The following is a 15,923-nucleotide window of genomic DNA, read 5'->3' as shown; positions in this document are numbered from 1 at the left end:
ATATAAATACATTAATATTCTCCTCACAACTTCTTCCATTTCAGATATAGCAGCAGTAGTACAGTACCCCTTTCTGTAGTTACCATTCAGTCTTTGGAGGCTCCCTCCGTAGGTAACAGCAAATAATTCCCTTGAAATGTGGGAAAGGCCTTCTTTTCATGGGCAGTGAGTGTAAAGACTAATAGCCTCATTCCTGCTATTGCAATGAGCAGGGATGTCACTATGTTCTGATTTTTATTACTACACTTCATAAAACTGTTTCCAAATTTATTTTAAGTGGTTTTATTTTTTAACTGGGAACAACTTTAAGACCAGGTTCAGGTTTTGTTTTTCCTTTTTTTTTTTTTTTTTTTTGTACTGGTTTCTAGGAGTTTAAAAAAAGAAAAATCTATTGCTGTTTCTATAGTTGGATGGCTTTTCTAGGTTCTTAAAACATTTCCAGTAAAATATTCCTAGATTTTCAGATTATGGTGCTTGTGTCCTTAGAAATACTAAGTTGTATTTTTGGACAAGAACTGTTAGATTTCTTAAAAACAAACAAAAAATCATAAATACCACAACATTAGTAAAACTGTGATTTGCGCTGCAATTATCAATTAATGTTTTAAGTTTGATTTTTCAAAGAGACATATGTAGTTGATTTCCTTGTTGAAAGATCATCAAATGTTTATAAATAATGTAAGAAAATAAACTTATTGTTGTTTTAGAAAAATTAGAAGATTGTTGTGTTCAGTAGCTTTTTTCTAGAGAAAAATTGTTAATGTTAAATGACCTGTAAGTGAGAATTTAAATAAAGAGAATGTTTGGAATAAGCATCTTACATAGACATTCTTTGGAAGGTTTGACTCTGTTAATATTGAAATTCATAGTAGAAATTCTCAAAAGGATATAGGACTAACAATCATTTAATATTATAAAAAGGCCTATTATGAAAGTTTTGTTTCAATAGAATAGATTTGATTAAACTTTCAAATGAAGGATTCAGTGATTGGTAAAGTTTTGGAAATTAAAAAAAAATAGGCTATGATCTATGTTCATTATAATAATAATTATTCTCATCTTTTATTTGCTGCCTTCACCAAAGTTGTGGAATTTGTAAGAAGAACCATGACCAGCATCTTCTTTTGTTATGTGATACTTGCAAACTCCATTACCATCTTGGATGTCTGGACCCCCCTCTAACACGGATGCCAAGAAAGACCAAAAACAGTTATTGGTAAGTAATATAGGAGGGATTTGGATGTTAAAATTGGTTTCCTTTCAGTTTCAGAAGTATAACAAGAAATGTTTTGTTATATTGATACACAATTTATGTATTTAGCATATTTTAAAAATAGATATTTCTGTGAATATTTTTAAAACTATGAGTAAAACTGTAATAGTGTTCTTGAGAAATAAATTATCAGTTAATTAATTGAGTCTCTTTTGGTATCTTAGCAATGGAGTTTTACTTCAGAGATGAATTCTATCCAGTGTATTTATAATTTTCTTTTGCTTTACTGTAAGAATTTTCAAAATACTTTATTTTGATTTTGAAATTGAGTAAATTCATCAAATATTTGCCTCCATACTTGTAATTTAATATCTTATTTCTAAATTAGTGTCACTTAAGGGTTTACTTCTGATATCTTGTTGTTTGTGCTGGTAGTATTCAATTCAAGTTCAGTCATTTTTTTTAAAATCTAGGAACATATGACATATGCTTCTGAATTATTTGTTTCATTTACTTAGATTGCATCTCTACAGATGTATAATAAATACTTATGATATCTGTAGTGAGTTTTATCTTTTTTTAAATTTTAGTCTAAGGGAGAGACAGATGTTTAAATTTTAATGGATATATTTCCTTATAAGGAGTCCTGGTGTGGCACTGTAGGATAGGCACTGGACCCCTGAGTCAATTAGTTGGCAGTTGAAACCCACCAGCCTTTGCTTGGAAATCTTATATAGGGTTGCTATGAGTCAACTGACTTGATGACACTGTAACAATAACAAAAATTCCTTATAGGGAGTAAGATGTAGGAAACGGAAAGCTTTGGAATGAACATGGATATTTGTTTTAGATAAAATCACCTTACTAAGTTTTAGAAAAGATTAAATCTCAAATTCCAAAATGGTAGTTATACACAAAGTCGTGTATGTTCCTCAGACACATTATTGTTTCATCTACAGGGTTGCCTTTCTTCATTTTATTTTGAAGCTTAAATATTTTCACTATATTCACAGGATTGCTTTTATTTTGCTGACCCTCCTATTTCAAACATGATCAACTTAATTTTGATTAACTATTTGGTGTATTATTTTTGGAGTGAGGAAGTTTTAGAAAATTATATTTTCTTTAGGTTGCTTTGATTGTGGAAAGCAGTGTTTCCTTTTTCAAAAACAGTGCTAGTTTATTTTTGAAGTTATTTAAAAAGTCCAGGTAATAAATCTTAAAAATACATAACTTCTTAAATAAATTACTTCATTTTACTATTATACGTGCTCTTGAGGTTAAGTCTGTTCTATGTAGTATGGCAGAAAAATGTTAATACTGATATGCTTCTATATATTGCTTCTCAACTCTACATTCAGTGATGTCTTATCAGTAGCTTGACATTTGCTTACACCACTCCCGCTCCCTGAATGCCAGGTTTTTAAACATTTACTAACATATTACTGTGTGACTTCTGATTTACTCCCTTGGTGGTGCAAATGGTTAAAAGCTTGCCAACTAACCAAAGACTTGACATTTCTAGTCCACCAGAGGTGCTTTGGAAAAAAGACCTAGTGATCGTCTAAAAGATAACAGGCATTGAAAACCCTATGTAGTACAATTCTGTTGTGACACACATGGGGCCACCATGCATTGGGATCAACTTGATAGTGACTATTAACAGTAACAGTGAGCTACCAACTAAAAAGATGTATTTATTTTTCAATCCTTCTTTGAGTTATGTCTACAGGTTTTTAGGTAGAATATGAGCATGGCCTGTTATTAACTAATGTTAAAAGCTATCATAGCTGTAATAAGTATGATCAAGACTTTAATTTGCAGGTGTCATAGTATATGTCATCAAGGAAAAGGCATGATTTACAAAGGTACTTTTTAATCGGTTTTGAAGCTCTTAGGTCTGTTCACTTAAACACACAGCATGTTTTATGTGTTCTTATGATACTTAGAGGGACAGATTAAATTGCTTTATATATTATATTCATGGTCATCATTCTTAGAAAAGTATGTGTGTATTTCTGTATGTGTACTCACTATATATCCTGTGATCTCTTTTACCTATGCATATTTGTGTGGATTTGTCACTCACTGTACCTGAATTTTGTGTTTACAGAAACTACAGCTAAAGCTGGAAGGCAAAATTAAATGTATGATCTTAGCATGCCTTTTTGTCCCTGTATGTAGGCAATGCTCAGAATGTGACCAGGCAGGGAGCAGTGACATGGAAGCAGACATGGCCATGGAGACCTTACCAGATGGGACCAAACGATCAAGGAGACAGATTAAGGAACCAGTGAAATTTGTTCCACAGGATGTACCACCAGAACCCAAGAAGATTCCAATAAGAAACACGGTAATGCATTCCTTATTTATCATATCCATTACTGTTGTTTCACTCTGACTCATTGTGACTGTGTAGGAGAGAGTAGAATGGTCACATAGAGTACCTAAGACTGTGATCTTTATGGAAGCCGACTGCCTCATCTTTCTCCCTTAGAGTGGCTGATGGGGTTTGAACTGTCATCCTTTGAGTTAGGAGCTGAATGTTTAACCACCATGTCACCAGGGTTTCTTATGTTTCATAATCATCATAAATTTTGTGGACAAATTTAAGAGAATAAGAAAGACAAAAGGATAACATTTATCCAGTAGCTAAGGAAAGAAATGTGTATATCGCTTTCGATTGTGTGGAACATGACAAGCAGTGGAGAACATTGTGGCATATGAGTATTGCAGCATACTTAATTGTGCACATGAGGAACCTGTACATAGACTAAGAGGCAATTTTTCAAACAGAAGAAGGGAACACCAAATGGTTTAAAATTAGGAAAGGTGTGCATCAGGGTTGTATTCTTTCACCATACTTATTTAATCTGTAAGCTGAGCACATAACCTGAGAAGCTGGAATTATGGTTTGTCTTAACTCAAATAGTTTGTAATTTATGGACTACTTGTATTTTGAACTTTGGATATCTGACATTTCTGTACAAAACACAAAGCTAAAAATGATGAATATACATATGGAAAATTGTTTAGGAATAGTAAAGAAGATTAAAGATATTTAGGAATTAATGAGTAAGAAGAAAATAATCTGGTTTTAGAAGTTTCTTCACGCATTGTTTCTGGCTACCCAGATAAAATTTCATAACATCTTATTACATTGGCTCTGCAAATACCCTATCTCTGCTTATGTCAGTGACTATCACAGTTGTAAGTTTGTCATACTGTGGTGGCTTGTGAGTTTCTGTGATTCTGAAAGCTATGCCACCGATATTTTAAATACCAGCAGGGTCACCCATGGTGGACAAGTTTCAGATGAGCTTCCAAACAAAGACAGACTAGGAAGAATGAGTGAAGAACTGCCTCCAACTATTTAGACACTGAAAACCTTATAGATAGCAGAGAAACAGTGTCAGTTATAGTGCCAGAAAATGAGCCCTTCAGGTTGGAAGGCACTCAAAATGCAATTGGGAAGAACTGCCTCCTTAAAATAGAATTGAGCGTGATGACGTGAATGGAGTAAAGCCTGTGGGAGAAAAACCCATGGGACCATCATTGCTGATGGGACACAACACAAAATGAAGAGAAACAGCTGTAAACATCCATTGAAAATCGGAACATGTTATGTATGAAGTATGAATCTAGGAAAATTGGAATTTGTCAAAACTGAAATGGAACGTATAAACATCAATATCTTAGGCATTAGTGAGCTGAAATGGACTGGTATTGGCCATTTTTAATCTGATGACCACATGGTTTACTATGCCGGAAATGACAAATTGAAGAGGAATGGTGTTGCATTCATTGTCAAAAAGAACATATCCAGACCAGTCATGAGGTACAATGCTATGACAGGATAATTAATACCCATGCACCTACAGGGAAGCCCAGTTAATACCACTATTGTTCAAATTTACATATTAACCACTAAAGCCAATGAGGATGAAATAGAAGAATTCTACCAACTTCTTCAATCTGAAATTGATCAAACATGCAATTAAGATGTATTGATCATGACTGGTGATTGAAATGCAAAGGTTGGGAACAAAGAGGAAGGATCAGTAGTTGGAAAATACGGCCTTGGTGATAGAAATTATGATGGAGAACGCATGATAGAATTCTATAAAATCAATGATTTGTTCATTTCAAATACCTTCTTTAGACAGCATAAGAGATGAACATACACATGGACCTCACCAGATGGAATACATAGAAATCAAATTAACTACATCTGTGGAAAGAGACGATGAAAAAGCTCCATATCATCAGTGAAAACAAGGCCAGGGGCAGACTGTGGAACAGACCATCAATTACTCATATGCAAATTCAAACTGAAGCTGAAGAAAATGTCCACGAGAGCCAAAATATGACTTTGAATATATCCCACCTGAATTTAGAGATCATCTGAAGAACAGATTTGGGACGACATCAAGAACGTCATACATGAAGAAAGCAAAAAGTCATTAGGAAGATAAGAAAGAAGGAAAAGATCAAAGTGGATGTCAGAAGAGACACTGAAACTTGCTTTCCAGCGTAGAGTTGCTAAAGCAAATGGAAGAAATGAGGAGGTCCAAGAGCTGAACAGAAAATTTCAAAGATTAGCTCGAGAAGATAAAGACAAGTATTACAATAAAATGTGCAAAGATCTGGAATCAGAAAACCAAAAAGGAAGAACACGCTCAGCATTTCTCAAGCTGGGAAACTGAAGAAAAAATTTAAGCCTCAACTTTAATTATTGAAAGATTCTCTGGATAAATTATTGAATGATGCAGAAAGCATCAAGAGAAGATGGAAGGAATATACACAGTCACTGTACCAAAAGGGAATGGTTAATATTAAACTGTTTCAAGAGGTAGCATATGATCAAGAGCCAGTGATACTGAAGGAGTAAGTCTAAGATGCATTGAAGGAATTGGCAAAGAATAAGGCACCAGGAATTAATGGTATAAAAATAGAAATCTTTTAAGAAAGTGAGGTGGCACAGGAGGCACTCACTCATCTCTGCCAAGAAATTTGACAGACAACTATCTGGCCGACTGATTGGAAGAGATCCGTATTTGTGCCCATTCCAAAGAGAGGTGACCCAACAGAATGCGGAAATTATCGGACAATCTCTTTGATATCCCATGCGAGTAAAGTTTTACTAAAGGTAATACAGAAACGGATGCAAACATACATTTCCAGAGAACTTCAGAGATTCAAGCCGGATTCAGAAGAGACCATAGAATGCGGAATATCATTGCTGACGTCCGATGGGTCTTGGCTGAAGGCAGAGAATATCAGAAAGATGTTTACCTGTGTTTTATTGACTATGCAAAGGCTTTCGATTGTGTGGATCATTATAAGCTATGGACAACATTGCGAAGTATGAGTATTCCGGAACACTTAATTGTGCTCATGAGGAACCTGTACCTGGGCCAAGAGGCAGTTGTTTGAACATAACATGGGAACACTGAATGGTTTAAAATTAAGAAGGGTGTGCAACAAGGTTATAGTCTTTCACCATACTTATTCCACACGTATGCTGAGCAAATAATCTGAGAAGCTGCATTATATGAAGAAACACCTGGCATTAGGATTGGAGGAAGACTCATTAACAACCTAAGATATGCAGATGACACAAACTTGCTTGCTGAAAGTGAAGAGGACTTAAAACATTTACTGATGAAGATCAAAGAGTACAGCCTTCGGTATGGATTACATCTCAATGTAAAGAAAACAAAAATCTTCACCACTGGACCAATAAACAACATTCTTATCAATGGAGAAAAGATTGAAGTTGTCAAGGACTTCATTCTTCTTGGCTCAATTATCAACACTCAGAAGCAGCAGTCAAGAAATCAAACGGTGTATTGCATTAGGCAAATCTGCTGCACAAGTCCTTTTTAAAGTGTTGAAGAGCAAAGATGTCAGTTTGGTGACTAAGGTGCGCCTGATACCACCCAAGCCGTGGTATTTTCAATAACATCACATGCATGCGAAAGCTGGACAGTGAATAAGGAAGACTGTTGAAGAATTGAAGCTCTTGAGTTATGGTGTTGGAGGAGAGTATTGAAAGTGCCATGGGCTGCCAGAAGAACCAATAGATCCGTTTGGGAAGAAATGCAGCCAGAGTGCTCCTTGGAGGCCAAGATGGCCAAACTTCGTTGCTCATACTTCGGATATATTGTCAGGAGGGACCAATCACTGGAGAAGGATAACATGTGTGGTACAGTGGAGGGTCAGAGCAAAAGAGGAAGACCTCCAACAAGATGGATTGGCCAAGTGGCAGCATCAATGGTATGGCAACAGTAGTGAGGTTGGCCCAGGATTGGGCAGTGTTTCGGTCTGCTGTGCATAAGGTCGTTATGAGTGGGTACTGACTTAATGGTACCTAACAAATCACAGTTGTTGTTATGTGCCGTCGAGTCGGTTCCTACTCATAGCTACCCTGTACAGGGTTTCCGAGGAGCATCTGGTGAGCTTGAATCGCCAACCTTAAAGTTCAAACCTTGCAGTCTAGGACATTAACCTGAAATTCTACAACAGGATTCCCAATCATAATTTGTCATTCTTTTATTACTTGGTACAAATAGAATTAAATCTAAAGAAAAGAAAGAATTAAGAAGAAGTTTTAATTTTACCGTTACCTGTTGTATACTATGGTTTTTATTAACTCATCATCATAACTAACTTATGAAACAAGTTTTTATATCATTGCCATTTTAGAGTTGAGAAATGGAGACAGTTTTATGTGCTCAAGGAAATACAGCTTATAAAGATAGAGCCAAAATTTCAATTTAGGTAGCTCTTTTAACTAGTTCATGAACCTGCCTTTCTAGACATGATTACAATGGATCAGAAATTTTCCATGGTTCAGAATTACAACCTTGCCATACTTGCTGCAACTTAGTGACTGTATCACTAAGGGATTAGTTAGGAGAATAGATGCCCCTTTATGGGAAATTTAGTGGTTGGCACTGTAGGATAAGTACTGGACTGCAAGTTTGGTTTGAAATGCCAGGTTGCCAGTTCAGACTTACCAGCTGCTCCTCAGAAACCACATGATAGGGTTGCTATGAGTGGTTTAACAACAAACAACATACTACTGTAGCCTTAACTGGGGGCATGAAAATCATAAAACAACAAACAGATCATTTGTGAAAACCTCAGAACCTTTAGCATAAAGTTACGTGTAAAAAATGGAAACTGCATTTTGGTGTCATAATATCTATAGATGTTTTACCTAGAACATGCTTTATGGTAGGCATCTTGATGACATCAAACTTTCTGCAATACTGACTTGACAAAATTTTCAAATAAGTTAATTGGGTGAAATCTTAATTACCTAGTTTTAATACAGAGTCACTTACTAATGAAAGTTTTTTTTTAATGAGTTTTAGCATACCTTAAATAAAAAATTAGTTAGAATTTCAGCTATTAAAATTTTCAGGTAAATATATATGTATATGTTATTGGACAACTTTTGTTGTTAAGTGCCCTTGAGTTGATTCTGACTCATAGCATCCCTGTGTAGGGTTTCCAAGGAGCGACTGGTTAGTTTGCACAGCTGACCTTGCAGTTCAAACCAAACTTGAGGTCCATTGGTTATCCTACAGTGCCACACGAGGACTCATCGGACAACTTAGTTCTCTTTAAGTTATTTGTAAGCTTATCCTATAGCCGTACCAGTACTTTCATGTTGTTGCTATTGATTAGTGCTATTAAGTTGGTTCCGACTCATAGTGCCCCTGTACAGTGTTTCTGAAGAGCAGCTGGTGGATTTGAACCATTGGCCCTGTAGTTCAAACTGACCTTGCAGTCCAGTACTTATCTTACAGCACCACATCAGGACTCCGTTGTTTTTAAGAGCCTTTGAGTCAGTTCTGAGGAACAGCTGGTGAGCTTGAGCCATCCACCTTGAGGTTCAAACCGACCTTGCAGTCTGGGATAATCTTTTGATAACAAAGGGAAGGATTGAAAGCCTTTATATAACTATCTTGCTGAATTTTAGCGTAAAATCAAGTTTTATTGTGGTAGCTGTAAAGATTCTGAACTATATTATTTTGTGTTATATATGTTAAATATTGTTATATATGAGGGGGCTTTTAAAAGTTCATGAGAAATAGATTCAATAGATAATGGAGTTTCCCTATGAACTTTTTGAAGATACTTCTTACTTAGAAATTTTATTTTTTAAATGTTTCTTATTTGTTTTTAAGTAATCAATCACTGTTAAATGCCTCTTTTATCTAGTATCTTTAAGTTTGCACATTTGATGTCAACTGTGTGGTATGCAGAATAATGGCCCCTCAAAGAGGTCCATGTTCTAATCCCTGAAACTTGTGAATGTGTTACTTAGCATGACAAAAGGGACTTTATAGACATGATTAAGGTTTTGGATATTTGAGATAAAGAGATTATTGTGGATTATCTATGTGGGCTCAATCTAATCATAAATCCCTGAAAGCAAGAGGACTTGTCCTGGCTTTAGTCAGTAAGGGAAATTAGACTACAGACAATGGATCAGAGAGATGCAATGTTCCTTGATTTCAGGATGGAGGAAAAAAGGTCATGACTTAAGAAAAGTCAAGTAAATTGATTCTCCCTTAGAGTGTCCAGAATGAAATGGAATCTTACTAACACCTTGATTTTAGCTTGATGTGACCTGTGTCAGACTTCTCACCTACAGAATTTTAAGATAATAAATTTATATTTTGGTAAGACATCAAATTTGTCATAATTTGTTATAACAGTGATAGAAAATATAGTCACTTCTATGTTTCTTTTAGCATTTACTACTGAAATCGGATACTTATTTATAACATTAAATAAGTATTGTAGTAGCCTCGTGTCACTCAGCTGCTAACTGAAAGGTCAGCAGTTTGAAACCACCAGCAGCCCCATGGGAGAAAGATGTGGTGGTGTCTCTGTAGAGATTATAACCTTGGGAACCCTAATCAGCAATTCTGCTTGTACTGTGGGGGTCACTGTAAATCTGAATCTACTTGATGCTAGCGGGTTTGGTTTGGTTTAGCATCTATAGGGTTTGATGTACAAGTACTCAATGAGTAGTTAGCAAATTACTCTTTTTCCATCTTCCACTACAACTATGCATCTGAAACCAGTGTGCTTTGGAAGAGTCTTTCTAGTGCTTTAGTAGTTAGGAAATCATCACATTCTGCTTGTATAGTTATTTTATGAACAAAGCTATAGAATTATTGTAAAAATAGCCTGGAATTCTTTTAGTTGGGTAGCTTTTTTAAATTCCTATTTTTTCCTTCTTATTTTGAATGTGGAAACTTTTCATTTACTTTTAAGCAAGGTACTTACTTTTGAAGAAAATGTAAATTAGCTTACTTGTGTTCCTTTTTGAAGTTACTTTAAAATTGGTGTTTGTACTTTATGGGATATTTTCTAATAACTTTAATGTAACTTGAAAGCTTTCAGCTTTTCTTTTCATTTTTGATATACTCTATGTCATCTAGTGACTTTTCATCTTTTAAAAAAGTGCTAAAAGGACTTGCTGGGACCTGGTTTTCCATGGCCTTTTACTCACCTAACGTGCATCATCTTCTACTCTCTTTGAAGTTCACAGATGTTTCTTCCCGACTCCTAAATTTTTGTTTTGTTTCATATATCTCTCTTTTGAGAAACTAAAGGCTGTAAAAAGTCAAAGTACTTTTTAGCAGCTTTAAATGAAAACTATAGTGTTTTCCTGGATATACTATTTCTAATACATTGTTATTGTAGAAAGGGACTGAAACACATGTTTAATCTGCCTTCTTTCCCATTTTAAAAACTCTGAGCCACTAGTTGATTACAAGTGACAGTCTTTATACGTGAGAGAATCAGATTTTGGAGAGTCTGCTTTTACCACATTTACATTTTAACCAGCTTTGCATATATACCAAGTGGTGCCCAATAATAGCATTGTTGTTGTTATGTGCCGTGGAGTTGGTTCCGACTCATAGCGACCCTGTACAGGGTTTCCAAGGCTGTAAATCTTTACGGGAGCAGAAAGCCTCATCTTTCTCCCGCGGAACAGCTGGTAGTTTCGAACTGCTGCCCTTGCAGTCACAGCCCAGTAGCGTAGTGGTTACGAATCGGGCTGCGAACCTTAGGGTCAGCGGTTCGAAACTACCAGCCGCTCCGCGGGAGAAAGATGAGGCTTTCTACTCCCGTAAAGATTTACACCCTCGGAAACCCTGTATAGGGTCGCTATGGGTCGGACACGACTCGATGGCACTTAACAACAACAACAACAACACTACCAGAGCTCCTTAATAACAGCTTTAGGGTACTAATTTGAAAACTCTAAAATGTTTTTAATTTTTCCTTGATTGGATATCATTTTAGGAAAAATATTGAAACATCTGTAGCTTTATTGATCTAACTGGAGATTGCTGTCTGTGCATCTGTGTTTGTCTTAATTTGCTCATTGGCCTTATAGTATTTGAATTATATTATTATATTAGTTACAATAGCTGGGAAGGACTCTTATAGAGGATTCAGATGTCTTTGAGGTATTAAACAAATTATAAATCTTTGTCTGTTTTAGACCTTTATAAAACACCCGGGCATATACTTTCTAGGGTGAATTGAATCATCCTTAACTCACTTTGGCTTCTCGGAAGAGATGCATGGCTATACCCTCAGTGAAAGTACTCTTCATGTAGAGCCTAAATGTTCGTTCCTCCTGTGCTTTTTTGTTTCTTGGAAATCCATCGTTTTTTGTTTATTTCCAGAAGTACAAAATCAAAAGAATGAGGAACATGCGTTTACTTATTTGTATATACCATTATTTGTAAAAACGGTTTTATAGAAGAACTTACTTATGTAAAAGTGTATATTTTGTGACATCTTTAGCCCTGTGGTGATTTTAGTTTAAAATTTAGCCAATCTGGTTAGTCATAAATTTTTCCTCTTCAAACCTCTTTCTTAATCTTGGTAATATAAATTAAATTAGATAAAAATAACTTCTACAGCCAACTAACAAGAAATACTCACATTTGATGATCATCATTCCATCTGTTCTATGCTTGTAGCCTGTAGAAACAGATGGTAATTTGTTGACACCTGTGTGTGTATGTATGTGTATATATCTGTAGTTACCGATTCATATAGATGACAGATACACATACATGAGGGGGCTTCAAAAACTTCATGGAAAACTTCCATTACTTTAATTTTTTTTTAAGCTTTTATTGTGACTTGAGTGATAGTTTACATAGGAGAACATTGGTTTTGCACTTAACCAATATTATTTTGTTTCATTGCAATGATTACAATCTCCTCCATATACCATCAGTTAACAATATTTGCCTGTATTCCCCTCTTTTTTTTTTTTTTTTAATTTGAGGTGCACAAAAGCATGCAGGAATATATATTCATTTAAATAACCAAAGGGCACAATTTGCAACATAGCCTCCTGGCCTCCAGCACACAGCCATTCTCTTTCCATGAGTCTAGAGTCCTCAGAGCTTTGGTATTGTAGTGGTTACGAATCTGGCTGCTAATCTGGGTCAGCAGTTTGAAACTACCAGCTGTTCCGTAGGAGAAAGATGAGACTTTCTGTTCCCATAAAGATTTACAGCCTTGGAAATCCTGTACAGGGTCTCTGTGAGTTGGAACCGACTCCATGGCACATAACCACCACCACCATGAGTCCTCAGATGTTCTGTCTCTGTATGCTGTCATCTCTGCTTCCATCTCTGGTGTGGCTGCTTCTCTGGTTACGGCCCCATGTTCCGCTCATGCTCTTCTCTCTTGATGGTCCTAGGGTCCTCTCTTCCTGGAAAACAAGATTAAGTACTCCCCCCTTTTTGTTACATAACCTCTACCTTTACAGTTGTGACAATCGTAATTAATCCTGATAACAATACTTACCATTGAATCAAAAGAATCCTATCCCCGTCTCCTTTCACCAGATCCATCTAGACAAAATGAAGATTATTCATTGGGGGTTCTACCTTCTTCTCTTGCTCTAAAACTAAACTCCCTCTTGAAAACTTGTAGACCAGTTGCTTCGTACCTTTATAGCACCACCCCATTTTCTGTAGCCAATGTCTAAGTTAAGGAGCTCTGGTAGTGTAGTGGTTATGAGTCAGGCTGCTAACCTCAAGATTAGCAGTTTAAAAAACTACCAGCGGTTCTGTAGGGAGAAAGATGAGGCGTTCTGTTCTCATAAAGATTTACAGCCTTAGAAACCCTGTGCAGGGTCACTATGAGTCGGAACCGACTACACGGTACTTAACAACAACAACTTCTAAGTTGCATGTCCCTATCAACCCTGTGTACTGAGGGGATAAGCTTGATCCTTGATGTGAAGACTCCTTCCCTATTAGTTGATATTTTGAGTTACTACATCAGGCTGCGATCCTTAAGATCAGTGGTTCGAAACTACCAGCTGCTCCACGGGAGAAAGATGAGGCTTTCTACTCCCGTAAAGATTTACACCCTTGGAAACCCTGTACAGGGTCGCTATGGGTCGGAACCAACTTGATGGCACTTAACAACAACACATCCATAAGTAAAGGTCAAATTCATCAAATTGTATCAATTTATACTTGCTTCCCTGTATCAAACTTCTTTATCTTCCTTTATTCGAGTTCTGATCATCAAGCCATTCAAGCTAGGTCAAATGAGTACTATCAGCTGGGTCAAATGGGTGCTATCTGCAAGTTTGGGCAATTTTGTGCTCCTTCCCCAACTACATATCAGCTGGTAGCTTCACTCTCAGCTCTAGCCCCCAATGGCTAGGACAGTGTCTATGGTCTCATGAGTTCCCAGGGTTCCCCAAACTTCAGACCAACTAGCCCATCCTTTTTCTCAATTCAACAGGAGTCTGTTGAACATGGTTGAACTCAGCCCCTGCCTTCATTACTGCCTTTCCCCCACTTCCACTCACAATTAGACCAACTCGGTCACCAGCAAGCTTACATGCCTGCTTGTGTATTCACGTTGAGTTTCAGTCTTGGAAGGGAGTTTGTGCTGAAGGGACTTGATGTCTTTTCCATTACTTTTCAATTTGATTTTTCTATGAACTTTTTGAAGCCCCCTCATTTGTGTGGCTATACCTATATAGTAGTCCTGGTATGGTGCTATTAGAGAAGCACTGGATTGCTAACCAAATAAAGGCTGGTAGTTCACCACCAACTGCCCCGTGGAAACTTTATTCAGGATCAGTATGAGTTGAATTGACTTGACGACACTTAATAATGACAACTTAATATCTATAGAAGTGCAGCCAGAATGCTTCTTGGAGGCCAAGATTGCCAAACTTGTCTCTCATACTTCAGACATATTGTCAGGAGGGAACAGTCACTGGAGAAGGATATCATGTTTAGTAAGGTGGAGGCTCAGAGAAAAAGAGGAAGACCCCCAACGAGATGGATTGGCCAAGTGGCAGCATCGATGGACTCAAATGTGGCAACATTTGAGTAGTGAGGTTGGCCCAAGATCGGACAGTGTTTCGTTCTGCTGTGCGTAGGGTCGCTATGGGTCAGTACCAAGTCGATGGCACCTAACAACAACAATATCTATAGCAACCCTGTATAGGGTTTCTAAGGCAGTAAATCTTTGCAGGAGCAGAAATCATCTTTCTCCTGTAGAGCGACTGGTGGGCCTGAACAGCCAACCTTGTGGTTCACAGTCCAGTGCTTATCCTACAGAGTCACTGTGCTCCAACAATACGAAATTTATTCCAGTATATATACAATACCTTAAAAAATATGAAAAATTATGTGGCAAACAAATCACAAACTATAGCTCACAAAATATTCAAAAGAAAATGCTGTATTTATCTACAGGTATGTGTGTATATATATGCCTTATATTATTGTGCTTCTATATACTGTTTTTACAAATTGAAGATTTGTGGCAACTCTGTCGAGCAAGCCTGCTGGCCCCACTTTTCCAATAGGGTGTGCTTATTTCTCCATTGATAAGAATGTTGTTTATTCGTCCAGTGGTGACAATTTTTATTTTCTTTATGTTGAGATACAATCCATACCGAAGGCTGTGCTATTTGATTTTCATCAGTAAATACTTTAAGTCCTCTTCACTTTCAGCAAACAAGGTTGCATCATCTGCATATCGCAGGTTGTTAGTGAGTCTTCCTCTAATCCTGATGCCACGTTTTTCTTCAGAGAACCCAGCTTCTCATATTATTTGTTCAGCATACAGGTTGAGTAAGTATGGTGAAAGAATACAACCTTGTCGCACACCTTTCTTAATTTTAAAACATTCAGTGTTTCCATGTTCTTTTCAAACAACCGCCTCTAGGTACATGTACAGATTCCTCATGACCACAATTAAGTGTTCAGGAATACTCATACTTCGCAATGTTGTTCATAGCTTCACAAACAAAAGCCTTTGTGTAGTAAATAAAGCACAGGTAAACATATTTCTGTCTCTTGGATTTCAAATGTATCATCTTGATTGATTTTCTGGAAGGACACAGAACAATCATGGGCCTTACTTTGGAGAAATTCTTAAAACTGCATTAGTGAGAAAAAGGTCTGGAAATGTACATTGAGAATTTTTTTTCCCATCAGGACAGTGTACCTGCTTATTCTTAGAGAGATGAGTGTTCTATGAGAATTTCACTGAGGAATCTAACTGTGTCCACCCTACAGCTGTGATCTTGCCTTTTCATACTTCTTGTTCCCCAAACTCAAAGATCATTTAAAAGGAACATGATATGAATCCCTTGAGGATGCCCAAACTG

General features: G+C 36.7%; 1 protein-coding gene across 2 annotated transcripts in view; it reads left to right on the top strand.

The window, feature by feature from the left end:
• The window catches only part of PHF14 (PHD finger protein 14), a 210,522-nt gene that overhangs the window by 76,621 nt on the left and 117,978 nt on the right, over positions 1-15,923 (top strand). For both annotated transcript variants that reach the window (XM_006834249.1, XM_006834248.1), the window contains 2 exons: positions 1,085-1,216; positions 3,398-3,566. In XM_006834249.1, coding sequence (XP_006834312.1) covers positions 1,085-1,216; positions 3,398-3,566 — 301 coding nt within the window. The remainder of the gene's footprint in view (positions 1-1,084; positions 1,217-3,397; positions 3,567-15,923) is intronic.

The sequence above is a fragment of the Chrysochloris asiatica genome, unplaced genomic scaffold (genome assembly GCF_000296735.1).
Source record: "Chrysochloris asiatica unplaced genomic scaffold, ChrAsi1.0 scaffold00010, whole genome shotgun sequence".
Classification (NCBI taxonomy): domain Eukaryota; kingdom Metazoa; phylum Chordata; class Mammalia; order Afrosoricida; family Chrysochloridae; genus Chrysochloris; species Chrysochloris asiatica.
The sequence above is the reverse complement of the archived record's forward strand: the minus strand, read 5'-3'. Positions and strand labels throughout refer to the sequence as shown.